Source organism: Alexandromys fortis, unplaced genomic scaffold, assembly GCF_014885135.2.
Source record: "Alexandromys fortis isolate MF-2015 unplaced genomic scaffold, M_Fortis_MF-2015_v1.1 scaffold_147, whole genome shotgun sequence".
NCBI lineage: Eukaryota > Metazoa > Chordata > Mammalia > Rodentia > Cricetidae > Alexandromys > Alexandromys fortis.
This window is the reverse complement of record NW_026068029.1, coordinates 3267401-3286193: the sequence shown is the minus strand read 5'-3', so window position 1 is coordinate 3286193 and position 18793 is coordinate 3267401. Positions and strand designations below refer to the sequence as shown.

The 18793-nt window shown below is 41.5% G+C and overlaps 1 protein-coding gene across 10 annotated transcripts in view; it reads right to left on the bottom strand.

Moving 5' to 3' along the window:
- Positions 1–18793, bottom strand: part of Sms (spermine synthase) — a 51650-nt gene that overhangs the window by 23232 nt on the left and 9625 nt on the right. For 2 of the 10 annotated variants that reach the window (XM_050164376.1, XM_050164378.1), the window contains 3 exons: positions 4141–4261; positions 1216–1309; positions 635–699 (listed from right to left, as the gene is read on the bottom strand). In XM_050164376.1, the coding sequence (XP_050020333.1) occupies positions 635–699; positions 1216–1309; positions 4141–4261 (280 nt within the window). Of the gene's footprint in view, positions 1–634; positions 700–1215; positions 1310–4140; positions 4262–7265; positions 8073–9359; positions 10159–13621; positions 13690–14758; positions 15849–18793 lie in introns of those variants that run through there. The other 8 variants (XM_050164379.1, XM_050164380.1, XM_050164384.1 and 5 more) reach the window with 8 other exon arrangements.

Genomic DNA, 18793 nt, shown 5'->3' with positions numbered 1-18793 from the left:
GAACTTGGGTGGAATTTAAAAAAATCTGTATCCTCAGATCTTAAATATGCACAAATTTTACATGGGGATTGGTTCTTTCAGTACTCTCACGCATCCCATTGCTCTTCCCCACCTAACCACAGGAGGCTAAATAATTACCTAGTTATCCTACATCTGCCCTGGAGCTTTCCTATGGGCTGATCAAACTCCACAGATTGAGTCATTAGGAGCTTAAATATCCTACCTTTGCCAACAAGATTTTCCTACTCTGAATCTGCTGTGAGATAAAGAAAACAGTATTCTATATTCTGATCATCAGTGGTCTGGGTAAATTCCCTCCATGGCTGTCTGTACCTGGCTTTCTGCTTTCTTATTGCAATTACTCAGTATCATCTTTCTGCCTCATTATTGGCACCACCACCACTACCACCACCACCACCAACGCTACCGCCCCCCCATCCTGTTTGTTTTTACATATTTTGTCCTGTTTGCGATGGGATGAGTGGATGGTTCAGTTCACGGTGTAAGACAGTAGCAGACATTTGACTTTGATCTTCTCAGCATCTTCTGCAGACACTAAGATCAACACTGCCATTCTGATTATTTTGCCAATTAAACAAATATTAAAAGGACATGGATGAGCAGGTGGACTTACCGCTTCACCCGCCCAGTACTGTCCTGACTCAGTTCTTTCATTTTTTCTTCTATTTTGTTCAAAAGCTACAATTAAAAGAAATCAGTGAGCTGAGACTATAAAGTGCACAACAACTAAATTACAGAGCACAGGCATAAGCTTATGCTGAGCACAATGTGATACTGGCCCATACACAAGCTCCCATATGCCTACCGGGACTTCCTGGCCCAATTCCACACTCCCACAGTAACTCTCCCTCATGATGCTGCCCTAACCACATTCTGAATATTCCCAAGAGAATAATGGGGCAGAATGCTAAAGAACACTGCAGGTGCAAAACTGTACGGGAAGGTTCTATATTCCCTCCAGCAGGAAGTGAAACCCATTCTTTGCATTCAGGAAGTTAAAAGGAAGGCTAAAAGCTAGGTTTCCAAATCATCTGAAGATTAATTCTTCTGTCAAACTACTTACACGGAGGCAAGTTTAAATTTCAGCTAACCTGAAAGTCAACATTCATGAAGCTAAGCAGACGCTAAGAATCTTAAATCTGGGGAAATAAAGTGCATCACATTTTGAAATGGGTAAGAAAAGTGAAAACCAACCCTGTCCGTTTCTTGTTTGCCTTGTGTGTCAGTGTCGTAACTCTGAAGATCCAGCAGCACCAATCCATGGGGATAAATCCTCAAATTGGCAAAGCTACAAAAGAAAGTGTAGTTTTACTGTTAGAAACTGTTATCAGGGCACTTCAAAGAGAAAAGATGCAGTCCCAATCAAGACTAAAAGGCAGTTCTTTTTTCCTTCAATGTCAAAGTTAATTCTCTAGCCTTCTTTTCAATTCCAATTCAGAGGTGAAAAGTGGGACATGGTCACCTGTAGAAGATTTAGAGAACAGGGCCAAATACTAAGCTTTTAATTTTACTTCTTGGGCCTGAAATTGATCTAAGTCTATGACTGATTCATATTACCTAACTCTATAAATTGATTCAGTCTATGAATCTGACTTTGTGCTTGTGTATGTGGGGGGTGGCCAGGAGTCCTAGGTCACCTCCCAAACACTGAAATTACAAGCACATGCCACCCTGCCTTTGTACATGGGCTCTCAGGGGGAAACAGATCCTCACAAGGCAAACACTTAACCATCTGGGCTATCTCATCCCCTGTAAGCATGTGATTTTTAGTTCTGTTTTTTGTTTTCCTGAGCATGAGGCCTGTCCTGGAGTATAGATAATATACCCAGTGTGATCCCATTGAAAGAAACCCTGTTTCCTTCTACCAGCAGGTATTAATTAAAATGAGCTTCTTGGCTAGCTAGGGTTTGTGCCCACTTACCCTTCTCCAGTGCTGGAATTTTGTCTGGCTTGAACTGCCTCTGGTACTTGATTTTTACAAAGGGTCCCCAGGAGATTCTGTCAGATTTAATTAACCAGGAGAAAGGGAAGGTTGGGAAGGGCAAACTAGGTGGGCTCTCCTAACTAATCTACAAAGTTCAGTGCTAGCTGGAAGGCTAAGAATGGTGTAACTTTTGAAAGAATTGTTTACATACAAAAGGGAAGAACGTGTGATGCAAGCATTATGAGTATTTTAATCTAAACACTTACTTTCTACCTGGTAATGCAGGCGCAAGCCTTTAATTCCAGCATTTGGGAGGCAGGGATGGGTGGAGCTCTGTGAGTTGGAGGCCACCCTGGACAGCCAGGGCTGTTACACAGAGAAAACCGTCTCGGGGAAAAAAAAAAAAAAAAAACAAAATAGTAACAACAACAACAACTTACTTTCTACATTGATCTCCTTTTTTAGAATTGGCCTCAGGGACTCACCTGAAGGTATTATTTAGTCCTGAAATATATTTCCCCCATCCTCCCACACATTCTTTCATTTTGCTTTCAGAAGCAATTTCTGAATGATTCTTGACACTCAAAAGATCCCTTCTGAAGAAAGAATAATTCTAAGGGCTTTGTATACAAATGGAATTGTGACTGGAAAGATATAAAGAACACTGTTTGCTCTTCCAAAGGACCTGGATTCAATTCTCAGCACCCACAAGGCAACTCAAAACCATATGGCCTCAGGCATTACATGCAAATGGTAGAAAGACGTACATGTATGCAAAATATCCAAACGCAGAAAATAATTTTATTTATTTATTTATTTGTTTATTTAGGAGACAGGGTTTCCCTGTGTAACAGTTCTAGCTGTCCTGAAACTAGCTCTTATAAAATTTTTTTTTTTTTTGGTTTTTCGAGAGGGTTTCCATGTGTAACAGTTCTAGCTGTCCTGCAACTAGCTCTTGTAGACCAGGCTGGTCTCGAACTCACAGGGATTCACCTGCCTCTGCCTCCCGAGTGCTGGGATTAAAGGCATGCGCCACCACAGCCCAGCTCTTAACTTTTTAAATAAAAAACAGATAGGTAAAACTTTGTTACAGAGGCTTGGGAGATGGCTAAGACTGGAAAATTTTCACCTTTGTGTGAAGGAACCCATCAGGCAGCAGTGTTCAACATGCTCTAATCCACACACACACACAAAAAAATGAACCACAGCAAAAATAGAGTGAGGGTACATAACAAAGAGAGACTGAGTATGGGCCTACATGAGACACTGGGTTAGAGGAGAGCTGAAGACCCTCTGTTTTTGGAAGCCTCTTAGGTAACTGAAGCAGAGCACAAGAGAGAACTGAGGAAGGCTAGTGGTTCTACTGAATATAGAAGTTATCACTTTATCACTAAAAGAAGAAGTTATCACTTTAAATATACCTGAGGCAACTGCTAAACACATACATGAAGACTGGCCACATAGGCAAAATATGAGTCTGCGCTTGGCTTACCTTTGAGAAGCATCCCCCACCCCCTTACCCTCTACCCCGTCAGTCCTCTCTTAGGGTTTCTTGTAACCTTCCATTTCCAACCGCTAGGATCTCTTCCTCCTTTTTCATGATACCCTTTCTAGTTTCATGACTGACAAACATAAACACACATACATGTAATTTTAAATGTAGTTTCCATGAGATAAAACACAGGATATTCACCTTCCTGAGCCAGACTTGTTTCCATCCTGTGTTTTACTATGGTCTTTAGTTAAAAATAGTCTCTTTTAACAATGCTCTAGCCAGCAGCTGTAGCAACAATGCAACCAGGGCCTTGCTGGAAATGCAACAGGGGAGGAGGGGACTCTGACCCAGAACTCCAGAACCACTGGAGCAGAAAGTCTGAGGAGTGTGTGTGGCGGGGGTTGTCCAGAAATCGGTTTTAACCAACTCCACATCATTGCCAGCCAAATATCACACTGTTTCTGTTGCCAGGTGTCTTGTTTTGGTCCTAGTCACATAGAAGAATCACTAGGGCTTTAAAGAAATACAGAGGTCCAGGTCCAATGGCCTTCTGCTCTGGGGGAAATGCCTGGGCAGGAAAAGGTTGTAAAAGCACCAAATTTTAGCCCCCTCTAAAATTGTCAAATGATAAAAAAAAAAATTGGATATCATCCCCTAGCCCCAACTTTGTTTCCATCTGAAGCCCATGAAATCACCTTACCTGCCGTTTTTGTTCGTGTAGGTTGCTAAATAGCCATGGTCCTGCCAGGTGTGCACTGACTCTGTCATCCCCTGCTCCTGAAAAATGGACTGAAGGCCTTTCAGAATGGCCTCACCGTCAGCTGGAAGACAGGAAACAAGGGGCGGTGATTAGGAAAAAGGTATCCAGAAGAAAAGCTAAAGGCTGAAATGTGAGTTCAGTAGTAGAGTACTAGCCAGTATGGCTGGGGCCCTAGGCTCCATCCCCAGCATCACAAACATTCAAATGAAATAAACTAAATACATTAATTAAATAAGTAAAAATCAAATTTAAATAATTAAATTAATTAAATAAAAAGTAAGAAAAGCTAAAGTGAGTGACATGATCTGATGACTTACAAGAAAATCTAAACATTCTCCACCCTGTATGGAAAGGCTACAAAGAACACCCGGCTACCCAATAAGAACACAAGGAATGACCACAAATACCAAAAACACAGGGAAATAACCATTCAATGAAACTAAAGATTTCAAAAGGATGAGGTTCCATTTTCAGCTAAATATATTAGTGGGAACACATAGTCCTAGCAAGGGGATGCATACCAATTATTGATGCGCTTCATTACCAATAGGAATTTTTGTCTTATTTTCTGGATGTTTACAAAAGGAAACTGTTGCTAATATAAACAAAAAAATAGAAATTAAAAAATGACATCCAGTAAAAAACTCGTAACCAGCAAAAACTGAACAATCCCAACAGAAGAAACTACTGGGTTGTATTTCCTCTCTCCATCCTGCCCCACCTCACAACTCGCCCCTCAAAGTAGAGCTTGGCACCATGAACTAACTGGCTGGACATGCATGGTGGCTCTGGAGGCTAAGACAGAAGAATTTGCCAGGAGTTCAATACCGGCCTGGCTACAGTGTGAGTTCCAGGTCAGTCTTGGCTACAGAGTGAAGCCCTGTCTCAACAAAACAAAAGAAAACAAATCAGCATTCATTAACCTCCAACAGGCTCATTTGGCAAAGTCAGAATCTCCAACAACATGGCAATACTTGAAAGAGCAAAATTCAGTTTATCCTGCAATTATAGCTGCAAAGCAGCCATTCCCTGAAAAAGGTAAATGAAGAACCAATGTAGACTGGCTCCTCATGGGGGGAAAAAAGAAGAAACAAGCCTTTACTAGGGAAAGTCTTTTGCAGATGTAATTGAATTACATATCACCAGATAAGGACATCTAGACTGTCTAAGTGGGCTTCAAACCCAATAAGTGTCCTTTTAAGAGACAAAAGACACAGGGAAAATGAAGGGCAAGTGACTTAATAGCCAAACTGAAGGAGCTTAAGTCACCTCCAAAACAAAGCCTCAAATCAGACAGAAAGGCAGGACACAGAATCATGCCATACACCCATTCCAACAAAAGCAGCTGGGAATACAAGCGGCAGCCCAATGAATCACTGAATTCTCTTCCTAGCAAAACCGTACCTTTGGCAAACCCATTTGTCAGAAAATAATCCAGCTTGCTTTGCTCTTCTGTAACTGGTTTTAGGAAATTAAAACAGAAAGTCTGAACTGTATCTCCAGAACTACAGCATTTAAGACAACCCATCTCCCCTAAAATGTATTTCTGGGGGCTAGAGAGATGATTCCATCTGTGTAAAAGTACTGGCTGTTCTTCTAGAGGATCTGAGTTTAACTCTCAGTACCAACATGGTGGCTCAAAACCATCTGTAACTCCAGCTCCAGTCGGGATCCAACACCCTTCTGGCCTCTGTAAGCGCCGCATGCACCATAGTGCAGACACGTTGTGCTGGCACAATGTCAATTTAGGTCAATTGGACACACAAACCTGAGTTATCTGAAAGGAGGGGAACCTTAATTGAGAAAATGCCTCCATAAGAGGGGGCTGGAGAGACTGCTCAGTAATTAAGTTGTTCTTCCTGAGGACCAGGGTTCAATTCTCAGCTTCCACATGGCGGCTCACAACTGTCTCTAACTCCAGTTCTAGGGAATCCAGCACCCTCACACAGGTACACATGCAAGCGAAGCATCAATGCACATAAAGTACAAATAAATCATTAAAAATTTTAAAAGATTCGCCTGTAAGGCATTTTCTTGATTAGTAATTGGTGGGGAAGGCCCAGCCCACTGTGGGTGGGGCCATCCCTGGGATGGAGGTCCTGTGTTCTATTGGAATGTAGGCTGAGCAAGCCATAAGAAAGGCAGTATGCAGCAGCAGCAACCCTCCATGGCCCCTACATCAGCTCTGGCCTCCAAGTTCCTGTCCTACTACAATTCCTATCTTGGCCTCCTCTGATGGACTAGGATGCGGCAGCAGAAGCTGAATAAACCCTTTCCTTTCCTCCACAAGTTGCTTTTTGGTCATGGTGTTTTATCTAGCAATAGAAATCCTAACTAAGACAGACATGCAGGCAAAACACCCATACACATAGAAAAATAAAAAGGGGGAAAAACATTTGATTTGCAAACTTGATCACATGAACGAAACCTGTTTAAGTGCTGTTTACTTGGCATCATAACCTGTTGGATCAGTACACTGTGCAGGTGACTGAGCCGAACACAGCGCAGGAAGGAAAAGAAAACCCAGACCAACAGAAGCTACCCTAAATGTGGAAATCGCTGTGTCATTATACAGTTCTCCTTGGCTAGACAGATGTTCTCTGTTTTGAGAGTGTAGAAAACAAATAATCACTCCTGGTAAATGGCCTCAAGGCTGTGTTCTTGTTGGCATGCTACAAAACAAAACAAATGAAAGGGGGAAATCCAGCATTATCCTGGATGTGATGGACCAGGAACTGGAACCTGGTGTGGCGAGCTACTACAAACTCAGTTACCGGAGCCAAGGAAATGGGATGCTTCAGATGTCGTGCAAAGCTCTTGATTTCTGGCCAGCATGGTAGCCATCCCTTTTTCTCACTGGTACAACTAACCAAAAGGCATCATATGGACTAAAAGCACCCCTCTGGCCAGGCTAAAGATAAAAACCAAAGGGTTAAAAAAGAAATCCAATTTGAAGTGTTACTTGTTTCCACACTATGGGCATTACACCCCTCCACCCTAATTTAGTAAAACCAGGCATGTCTGAATGAAAGTGTTTGTGGAAGGCTAATTATTTACTTACTCACCTGCCCCGAGTGTTTTGTGGATCCTGGATCCTGTGGGTGTCTTGAGTGGACCAGCCTTGCCAGGAAGGGGTCTGTAGGACATTGGGGTCATTTTATTTGCTTTACTGCCCACTTCACATCCATTTTTTTTCCTGATCTGGGGCCTCTCTTGTTATCCCTGCTGTACTCAGGCCCTAAAGACTCTGGAGGGGAGAATGGGGATGACTAGTCCCCTTTTATAAGAGTCAGGGTTTAATGGAAGACTGAAAGCCAGGGCTCTGAGCTCTGGTGGTGGCTTACTTATCTTGATCTTAGGTGCTCAACAGATGTTTGTGCAGGTAAATGAAATTCATTTTCAATTAGCTAAATTCACAATCATTATTTTATCTCTACATAGTTTAGAAACCATCTAGATCAGTGGTGTTGAATCCTAAGTGCACATTATAATCACCTGGAGAATGATTAAAAATTCCCATGCCATCTGCTTGACCAATTAAATAAAAACCTGAGTGTGGGACCCAAAAACCAATATTTTTAAAAACTCCCTGAGAATTTCCAATGTGCAGTTATCTAAACCATCCTGTGCAAAAAAAAAGAGCTGAAGGTATAGCCCTTACCATGTGCAGTCCTGAGTTCTATGCCCAGGACTAAGAAATATGGACCCTCCACCCAGCATTTTCACACTAAATACACTCAAGTTCAAAAAGCTACAGAACATACTCAGGGTATGTATTTGATAAAAACATATTATTTGCATCTGAAATTCTCAAGCAACAAAAATAAAGCCTAGCCAGGCATAGTGGAGCATGCCTTTAATCCCAGAGAAGCAGAGGCTGATAGATCTCTGGAAGTTTGAGGCTGGTCAGAGCTATTGAAACTGTCTCAGATAAATTAGATAGATAGATAGATGATAGACAGACAGACAGATAGTTTTCTTCAAGATAAAGTCTAAACTCTACTAATTAAAGTCATTAGTATTCCATGAAATGCTCCAGAAAATGCTTTGCAATACTGAAAACCTAACCTTCACGCATGTCTGGTACACACATGTAACTTGACCCAAAACACTGGGTTTGCTTTATCAGCATACCTCAATATTCAAATTGGGGGTGAGAGTAACAATTTATGAAGGACCAACTTGTCCCTTTCAGGACGTTAAAAACTCCAGTCATCTATCAAATGTCAAGGATGCATGGCCCTTGACAAAAAAAAAAAAAAAAAAGTGCCCAAGTTCAGGAAACAGGAAAAAGAGTAGTAATACTTTTGAGAACTACTAGATACCCTATACATGGTGAAATGAGAGTGAGACCGGAGGATATCCAAATTTGACAAAACAAGGTAGGACAGCAGCATCATAAATGCCTACAGATCAGGAGAAAATGTTAAGAAGATCCGAAGGCTAAGAGATGAATGTACTTTAAAGTAGACATAATAATCCAAAGTAGGCCAGTAAACTGCTCTTTGGAAGTTCAGAGAAAATTTATTACAATGGCCAAGAAAGTTGAGGTATAACATAACCTTTGAATTAGTACTAAGAATCTTTCAAAAGGCTCCAAACAGAGTAACCTCTCCCAAGGTAAACATATGTTCTTTTTCTAATGAACAACACAATGTTCCCATTTCTAGGATGCTACCTGCTTTGTTTATTTGACAACAACTTATGATGATGTGGCAGATAGACAGATAGACAGATAGATAGATAGATAGATAGATAGATAGATAGATAGATAGATAGACAGACAGACAGACAGACAGACAGATAGATAGATAGATAGATAGATACACACACACAAAAATGAAGGCTTTAGTTCAATTCCCAGAACCCATGTTTAAAAATTAAAGCCAGGCATGGTGGAACACACTTATAGTCCCAGTGTTGTGGAGTTAAAGGTACAGCTAGGCAGATCCATGGGGCTCACTAGCCAGCCAGCATAACCTGAGCCTAAGGTCAGTGAGAGAGTCTGTCCCAAAAAGTAAGATGGAAAGACCTGAGGAATGATATACAAGGTTGACCTCTAGTGTTCATACATACTTGCACACATATTTCTCTCTCTCTCTCTCTTTCTCACACACACACACACACACGGGCGGGAGGCTAACTGTCATCTCTCCTACCAGGACTCTCTTTGAGAAACTCCTCCTCTGACCCCTCGCTCCAGATGGCTGAAGGCCAAACCTGTCTGTGCTGCTGGACTCCACCTGCTAGGCAGCTGTTCACACAGTTCCAATCTGAAATCACAATCCGGCTCACGGTGTCTCTTCTTCTAAGTATATAGGATGAAGCTCTGTAATCTCAAACTCTAAAATTCACTTATAATATTCTATGAAATACCAAATTCAGGCTGTATATAAGTTATAACTGAAACATATAGAAACACATAAATGTATTTAAACTTATATCCCATCACCAAACCTATAAATATTCAAAAATTAAGTAAAAAAACATTTAATGTACAATCTAAAACACTTCTGGACTCAAGTATTTCTGGTGAGTGAAACTTTACCGGAACGATTGGCCACTTAAGATGTACCTAAAATAGTTCCCTCCTACCAACCTTTTCCTACAAACCCCCAACACAGTCTCTGCTCCACCCAAATTCCCTGGCTGGGACACATCTCACTTGGAGACCTAACTTCCTCAACCATAAAATAGACCAGCTGCATGTGCCGCCATAGGGTAAGCAACAGGTTAGCTGGAACGACCTTCGGAGCCCAAGGAGACATACTGACTAAAAACCCAAGATGCTGATAAAGACAGAAAACTTGTCGTGCCTTCAGTCCAGGTCTTTCTTCACTTTTAGGGAACAAAATACACCTCATCAAGCCCAGGACATTAGAGGATGCCCTAGGGAATTTGGCAAATTCTAACACTTGGGACTTTGATGTATGGCTTTACATTTTTCAAATTCAAAAACTACTCTTAGGAAAACTATGGCCTGGGCACACTGAATGTCTTGAGAAATTTCTAAAGTTGTAAAACTCCAGCTGTGTCTTATGAACAGATGCGGTCTTTCATTCAGAGTCATGGGACTCCACAGCCAACTCAGCTGGTCATCCCATGGGCAGTCTTAAATCTCCTCTATAAGAGGAAGGAATTGGAACAATTTTTTTCTCTGCACTGTTTTTGGCTTTCACATTCACACAGCATCTGGCTTCTGAAATGGGTGTTGAATTTCTATTCTGGTCAAGCATACTTTTAATTGTAAAGCCTGGGAATTCCATACCTCATCATTAATCCCCCACCAAAACTACTCTCCCACAGTAGGGCTCAAGCTATTTAAACTCCATGGGATGTTTAAACAGTCTCATCATCACAGGCTAAAAGTGATGAGCTAGAGACAGAAGGCCACTCCTACAGCAGCTCAAACTAAGCCACCCCATCTTGGTCTTTCCAAAGCTCTGAAGCTTTTACATGGAAAGACATTCTGCAGCCGCCTGCAGGGAAACTACCAACACACTAAAGTTCTTTCTCCTAAACCCCAGACTCACTTTAGCGCACATTCAAAGCTAAAGAACTTAGGCTTAAGCCATGTAGTTTCCTTCAGACATAAACTAACTTTGGGGTTTTTTTTTTTTTTTGGTTTTTGGGTTTTTTTTTTTTTTTTTGATAATCAATCCCAAAAGAGGAAGCAAGGAACACCAGAACACAATCCACTTTGAAGTCTCTTAGTCTCCTTAAAAATCCATTTGAGGGGGTGGTGGTGGTAGCAGTAGTAGTAGTAGCAGGAGCAGCAATGATGAGCACCCAACTGCAGGCATTAAGTCAAACTTGTAACTGTACACTAAAATGCCTTCTATGTGAATTATGACGATCCAAAAAGAACTGTGTGTTCAGGAATTACCAACCACTGGCATGATTCCTTTTGTAAAAAACTATAAAGCACCACTCACAGGCTTCCTCTCACCCAAGTATTCCCTAAAGTCTCTAGAAATTTGCTGGTCTTTTTGTTTGGTTTGGTTGGGCAGTGCCTGTTTGGGGGGTTGGGGGAGGTAGGGGCAGGTGTGATGGTTTTTTTTTTTTTGGTTTTTTTTTTTGAGGGGATGCAGCACGAATAATAAAAACCCAGAGACAGATATTGGGGTTCAACCTGAAGATCAGAAAAGCAAAGAAGATCAGAAAAGCAAAGCAGCCAGCTACTACAGAGTTCTTACCTCTACACCAAGGCTGGGTAAGCCTATTCTCGGTGTGACTGCAGACTGAGACCTTGAGCTCCTGTCTTCTATTCCTCTCTAGTGCTGGGATTAAAGGCATGCACCTCTACTGCCCAGCCTCTATGGCCAACTAGTACAGCTGCTGGATTAAAGGTGTATGCCACCACTGCCTGGCCTGTATGGCTGACTGACTAGTGTGGCTAGCTTTGCACTCTGATTTTCAGGCAAGCTTTATTTATTAAAACACAAATAAAATATGACTATAAGGGAAGTGTTTAAATTTTTATTTATTTATGTACATTTGTAGTCTTTTGTCTAAATGCATGCTTAAAATACATGCAGGTGCTGAGGAGGCCAGAAGACCGAATCAGATGCCCTGGAGCCAGAGTTACACCAGTTGCAGGCCACCCATCCAACATGAGCACTGAAAACTAGCTGAATTAGAGTGCCTTGGAAAGGCAGCAGCAAGGGTTGAGCCATCTCTCCAGTGCCTTGTTTTTTGTTTGCTTTTGTTTTGTGACAGTCTGACTATGTTGTTCAGGCTAAGCACAAACTCCTGGACTCAAGCGATTCTCCTGCCTCAGCCTCCTTAGTAGATGAGACTACAGGCATGCATCGCTCTGTGTGTGTGTGTGTGTGTGTGTGTGTGTGTGTGTGTGTGTGTGTGAGTGAGATGGAGCAGGGTCATCTTTTTATCTGTTGTTTCATTGGTTAAGTAATAAAGAAAACTGCTTGGCCCTAATAGGACAGAAAATTAGGTAGGTGGAGTAAACAGAACAGAATGCTGGGAGAAAGAAGCTGAGTCAGAGAGTCGCCATGATTCTCCCACTCCAGACAGATGCAGATTAAGATCTTCCATGGTAAGCCACCTCGTGGGCTACACAGATTGTTAGAAATGGGTTAGCTCAGTATGTAAGAGCTAGCCAATAAGAGGCTGGAACTAATGGGCCAGGCATTGTTTAAAAGAATACAGTTTCCGTGTAATTATTTCGGGTATAAAGCTAGCCGTGCGGGTGGCCGGGTGCCGGGGACGCAGCCCGCTGCTCCAATCACAACGTGTGTGTGTGTGTGTGTGTGTGTGTGTGTGTGTGTGTATGTGTGTGTGTGTGTGTAACAAGTGTGTATGTATGCATACCTTTTAAAAGCCTTCATAGTAAGGAAGTCTAAATTGCAATTTATATTTTTTAACTTTTTAACTTCAAAGAGGGTCTGTCCAGATTTCAAGACATTCAGAAACCAAGTAACTTTCCACGGATTAAAGTGAAGGTAAAAACAGGTGGTTCTGGATCCTAGGCCAGTCAATCTCTGAAGGTTTGGTTTTGTCTTTTCAAGTCCAGTCTTCCTGTCTTTGTCTCTGGGTCTGGCTCTCTGGCTGTCTCTCTCTCTCTCAAACAACAGTTGCATGGCAATTAATCACCTCAAACAGAAGCAGATATGAATGTTTGGTGCAACGTGACTCATAACACCCAAAAAGCAAAAGCAACCAAAATGTCCATCAAGGTATAAATGGATGAGCAATGTGTGTTATCCATCCTGTGGGCTGTTACTCAGCCACAAATGAAACAAAGTACAGATACAAGCTACATTCAACATGGATGGATCTCAAAAACATAAAGAAGCCAAATATAAGGGACTAGAAAACACACAACTCTATCTCTATAATGAGATCATAAATGCTAACTCTGAAAGATAGCTGCTGCCAGAGCATGGGAAGAATCAATGATAAAGAAGTCAGAAGTGGGTCTGGAGAGATGGCTCGGGCTAAGAGCACTGGCTGTTCTTCCAGAGGACCCGGTTCAATTCCCAGCACCCACATGACAGCTAAAACTGTCTGTAACTCTAGTTTCTGGGGATCTGATACCTCTGATACCTTGACACCAACCCACATAAAATAAAGTTAAATAAATTATTTTTTAAAAAGTCAGAAAGAACTAGGCTAACAACTAGGGAATAACAAGGTTTCTTTCCAAAGCAATGAAAATATTCTAAGACTGACTATGGTAGTAGTCACAGAACTCTGTGGATATTATACTGAAAACTATCATACAGCCAGGGAATCATATATCCAAGTTGCATATGGAGTTTTAAAACCTGGTCCCAGCAATTCTAACAGGCTATGCTTGACCTACAAGGCCTTATTGTTCTAGTAATCTAGGGTAACTGTGGGCTTAGATAAGTGGGTCTTCTCAGCCTTAAAGGGGAATGAGATAGACATACTTTAGTACCTACTACATTAGGTAGACATACTTCTTAGTGATCACCAAGCTTTAGCAGAATCAAGCAGGAGTCTGACCTAAAGTAAAAAAGACAGGAGACAAATGAAGACAGATGCCGGCTTTCATCTTGTTCTTAGTTATCTTGTGGGCCAATGTAAAGACTCAATACCTTTAAGAAAATACAGGTTCTAGGCTAAAAACACTTGCTCTTCCAGAAGACCTGGGTTCAGTTCCCAACACCCACATCAAGCAACTCACTACTGATTATATAATTCCAGCTCCAAGGGATTCCTATGCCTCCTTCTGACCACTGCAGGCACCCAAACACAGTTATGCACACATACACATAAATAAAATTTAAAAGCTTTTAGAAATTCAATTAGTGGTATCTGTTACAGTGTGGATCATAACTTAATAAAGAGGTCAGAATAAACTCAAAGAAATGAGCTGAGCCTTCCTATTCCTGTTTACTCAGAGATAACCAAGGAAAGACAAAGTCCCTCCAACACAAGGCTCTGCTAGGCTCAGGCACAGCTGCAAGACAGCAGGTAAAGACCACAGAGTAGGTAGGGAGTCTTTCCATCTGTTCTCATCACCCAACAGTAAAGGTCTAAACAGCACTCTTAAGCTCTGGGGACAGTATGAGGCAACCACAGGACTGCTCCTGTGCAGCTATCCTGCTGCCAGAGCTCCTAATGCTCTTCAGTCACAGAAGAGAAGTATGGCTGCAAAATGCAGACCGGGACAACGATGAGTTAGCAATTTTAAGTCAGACTTGCTCTAGACCATGGTTTCTGATGTTCATAAAGAGCAACCCAACCAAGAAACATTAACTTCAGAAAGAAATAAGAAAAAAAGGCCAACTGAAGTTAGATTAACAGCCATGTAGCACCAACACAGAAATAATAGCCAGACTCCTTGCATGCAAACACACATTAAGGCAAGCCAGATGGAAATGTTTATGAAGTACTAGCCACAATGACTATTCCTTAAAATTTACAACATACCAAGTTATAACATAATGGAAATGTGCTGCTAATTTCCCTGCACTGCCATCCCATTTCCACTGCAACAGAAAACACTTAAAGGGACAGACATTTCTAAGGACACAGTGGGGCCAGTAATAGCTTCCCATAACATACCTACCCTAGATGGTGGGCAGATGCAGTTGTTTCACTTTAAAAATCAGTCATATCAACCTGTGCTCCATAAGCCTGGTAAGTGAAGAGGAGCTTACAAAAATGTAATTTAGCATACAATTCTGAGCCTTCTTTGGTTTGGAAACAAAAATGCCAATAAAAAATTGTATCCCCTCTTTCCTTGTAAGACCATTTTCTTCACAAAACTAGGAGTCTAGAGAGGGAGACAAGCCGAGGTCTAGCTTCACCCTCACAGCCTATGTTCACCTGGAGAGCAAACTCCAATCTTCCTTTTAATTTAACCTATGGGAGAATGTAATCAAGGTAGAGAAATAAAGCACAGTAGACTGGAATATGGCTCAGTGACTAAAGGTGCTTGCTGCCAAGTCACATGAACCTGATTTGATACCTAGAAGCCACATTGGAGGAAAACTAACTCCTCCCGGCTGTCTTCTGACCGCCATATGCACACTGTGGCTCAGGCACCATGGTACAATGCCTTGGGACAGAAACCATGGTGCCAGTGCACATGCATGTACACATACACATAAACCAAACTAAAAATGTAAAATTGGCTTAATTTTTGTTTTTAAATTGTATTGAGACTATAATTATGCAATTTCCCTCTTTCTTCTCCCTAAGCCTTCCCATGAATACTTCCCCTACCCCATTGCTCTTTCAAATTCATGACCTCTTATTTATTGTTACATACAGACACACACTCCTAAATAAATACGACATGCTTGGTCTGTATGATGTTACTCGTATACAGATTTTCAGGGCTGATCACTTGGTATTGGATAACCAATACCAAACACTATTTCTCCTGCTCTCAGGATTCCTTAATTGGGTATAGGTCTTTGTCTAGAGTTAAGGCCTCTGAGCTTTTTTCCCATCCACATAAGCATATCTATGCATGTCATCCTTAAAATTGTTTAAATTTTTACAAAGCACAGGGGGGGCTGGAGAGATGGCTCAGTGGGTTAAGAGCCCCTGCTGCTGTTCCAGAAGTCTTGGAGTTTGGTTCCCAGCAACCATGTGGCAACTATAGCAGTCTGTATTTCCAGGTCCAGAGGATCCAGTGCCCTCATCTGGTTTCCGGGAGCACTGTAAACATATGATGCACAGATATAAAATGAAGGCAAAACAACCACATGCATAAAGCAAAAGTAAATGAGACTTTAAAAAAAGCATAGGGATGGAGCCTTTGCTAAGGCCTGCCTTTTCTTTTGGGGAAAGATAAATACTGTTAGTTGTTATGAGTTATTAGTGGTTCTCAACCTTCCTAATGCTGTGACCCTTTAATATAGTTTCTGTTGTGGTATCTCCCAACAATAAAATTTTTTCATTGCTACTTCATAGCTGCAATTTTGCTACTGTTATGAGTCATAATGTAAATATTCACTATGCAATCCCTGTGTAAGGGTGATTCGACCACCAAAGGAGTTGCAACAGGTTGAGAACCACTAACTTAAGGAGTAAAAGACGTTTGCCGCCAAGCTTGGCAAATTGAGTGGCATGCCTGGAACTCTGCTTCAGTCCTGGACCTACCACTTACTACCTGGTTTACCTTAGGAAAGCTGTTAAACTGTGTGCCTTGCTGACCTTGCTCTACTTCTTGGCTGGCTTACTGGCAGTGGCGAGAACAGATGTGCCTTGTTACTCTTAGAGAGGGAAGCTGCTCACTGTTTGCTATTGTGTAAAGTAGACTTTGTAGATACCCTTTATGGAATTAAGGAAATTAGCCTCAGTTCTCTTTTCCTTTATCTTGAAGAGGTGTTAGATTTTCTATTACTCTTTCTGTCCTAATTTAGAATAATGTGAAGTTTTTCTTTGGCCTATTAATATACTGGATAAGATTTCTTTTTTCCTGATAAGTTTTTTTAAACGATTGAAACATTCTTGTATACCAAGATGAAGCTATCACTTGGTCATTTATGAAATTATTTTTCTAAACTGTTGAATCCTTTGCAAAGGATTTGTCCGCCAGCTTGCTATAGACTTTGTGTCTATGTTCACAAGGGATTCTTTTGAACTGCAGCTGTCTGGTTTTGAACTATCTTTGTCCGGTTTTGGTATTCCAATATCTCTGACTTCATAAAATTGAGGCCTCCTCTCCTCTGCTGTCTTCTTCCGTTACAGCAAAATGGGGGTTTTTCTTTAAATGTTTGTTAGAATTATTTAGGAGTTCTTTGGAGTCCTTTTTAAAATTACAGTACTTTATCTACATGTTTGTGTGAGACAGTGCAAGCACCTGTGGAGATCAGAAGACAAGGTGTGGGAATTGTTTCTCTCCTCTACCACGTAGATCCCAGGTATGGAACTTAGGTTGTCAGACTTGGTGGCGCGAGTCTTCACCTGCTGAGGTACCTCATCTACCCTGTCTTTAGAGTTTACACAATTCAAATTAAGGTAGTTTTTTTTTAGTTGTAAGGTTGTTAAGCTATTCCCCTTTTCATATTGAATAAATTGTAGCAGTCTGTGCTGTTGGAATTGGCCCATTTCTTTTGGAAGGTGTCAAGTGTTTCTGGGTCAGATTATTTGTCGTATTCTCCTAGCCTTCTGGTCCCTATGGGGTCTGCAATGGTAGCCCATTTTGCTGATATTTTGGTTTTTTCCTAGTATTGGCATGACTTCTTTTTTCCTTTGCCAGCCTTGCTGGTTTGTTACTTCCCTAATTTATTTTTTTTAATGAGACAGTTTTTCCTTGATGTCCTCCCAGCTTGTTTTTTTTTTCTTAAAGTGGGAACAAAGATTGGTGATTTAAAACTTTAAAATGGAAACTGTTCCCCCTAAATATTCTCTATCATGGCATGGTTTTCACTAGTTGCCAGTGTTACTTCCAAATACTCCATAAAGAGCAGGCATCTTAGATAGACGATTGACAGTTTTCTCTAGCATTTAATTAAGAAGTTGGTGACTTAACTGCAGGAAATAGTGCTTGTGTTATTTGAGGCTTAACTTCTAAGAAGCCACTTCGAAAATTTGGATTGTCAAATTAGAGCTAAATGTCCTTGTTGATTAAGACTTTAGAGCTAGAAAAGACCTTAGACCCAAGGGTCAGCAAATTAAAGTCCTTGGGCCAAATCCTGCTCAGCAGCCCTGGTCTAATCTGACCCTCCAGCTAAGCATTTTTAAAGAGTTGTAAATAACAGGTAAAGGCACTTTGAGAATCTGGGACTTGGAGCCTGACTGGCCTGCAGCACCTGATTACTCTACTATGTGGACCTTTCCAGAAAGTTTTCCTACTCCTCTGCCTTTAGATCACAGAAAGCCAGTGAGGATTGATTGCCCGCTTCTGAGTCATCTGGAAACATTTGGAAGTACAGGTTCCCAGGCCCCTCACATGGCTCTTTTCCCATCTGGAATTTGTCACAGCACATGGCTCTGTTCATGCTTGGATTGTTTGTCTTCTCTCTCTCTACCATTCTACCATGGCATTTCTCTCACCATCTAGGCTCTGAGTAAGATATTCAGAGGTCCATTTTGAAGGGCCTCACACAAATGTGAAATTGTTGATAGTGCTGTGGAGGAGGCTTCTTTTTGTTGTTGTTTGTTGGTTTGTTTTGTTTCTTTCAAGACACGGTTTCTCTGTGAAACAGCCCTGGCTGTCCTGGAACCAGCTCTTGCAGACCAGGCTGGCCTTGAACTCACTGCCTCAGGGATTAAGGGCCACCACTACCCAGCAAGGAATTTTGTTAGGAATAGTTCCCAAAAACATGATTTTTACAACCACAAAGTACATAATGTTTTAACTGTTTAATCTCTTTGAACATTAATTCATTGTTGACTCATAGTTTGGCACATGTGATGAGACAAAAATCTATGAAACAGCAGTATTAGGGACCTTACTTGTAAGGAATTCTGTCCACTTAGAGTTAGTGGGTAAAGAAAGGCCTTAGAAAGGATTTCTAGAAGTGCGAATCCCATTTTCTTCCTCTTGTGCTACGAACCCTGGACCTTTGTGCATGCTGTGGAAGTCCTATGACCCTGAGTTATGTCTCCAACAATTTGCGGGGGGGGGGGGGGGGGGGGGGGGGGG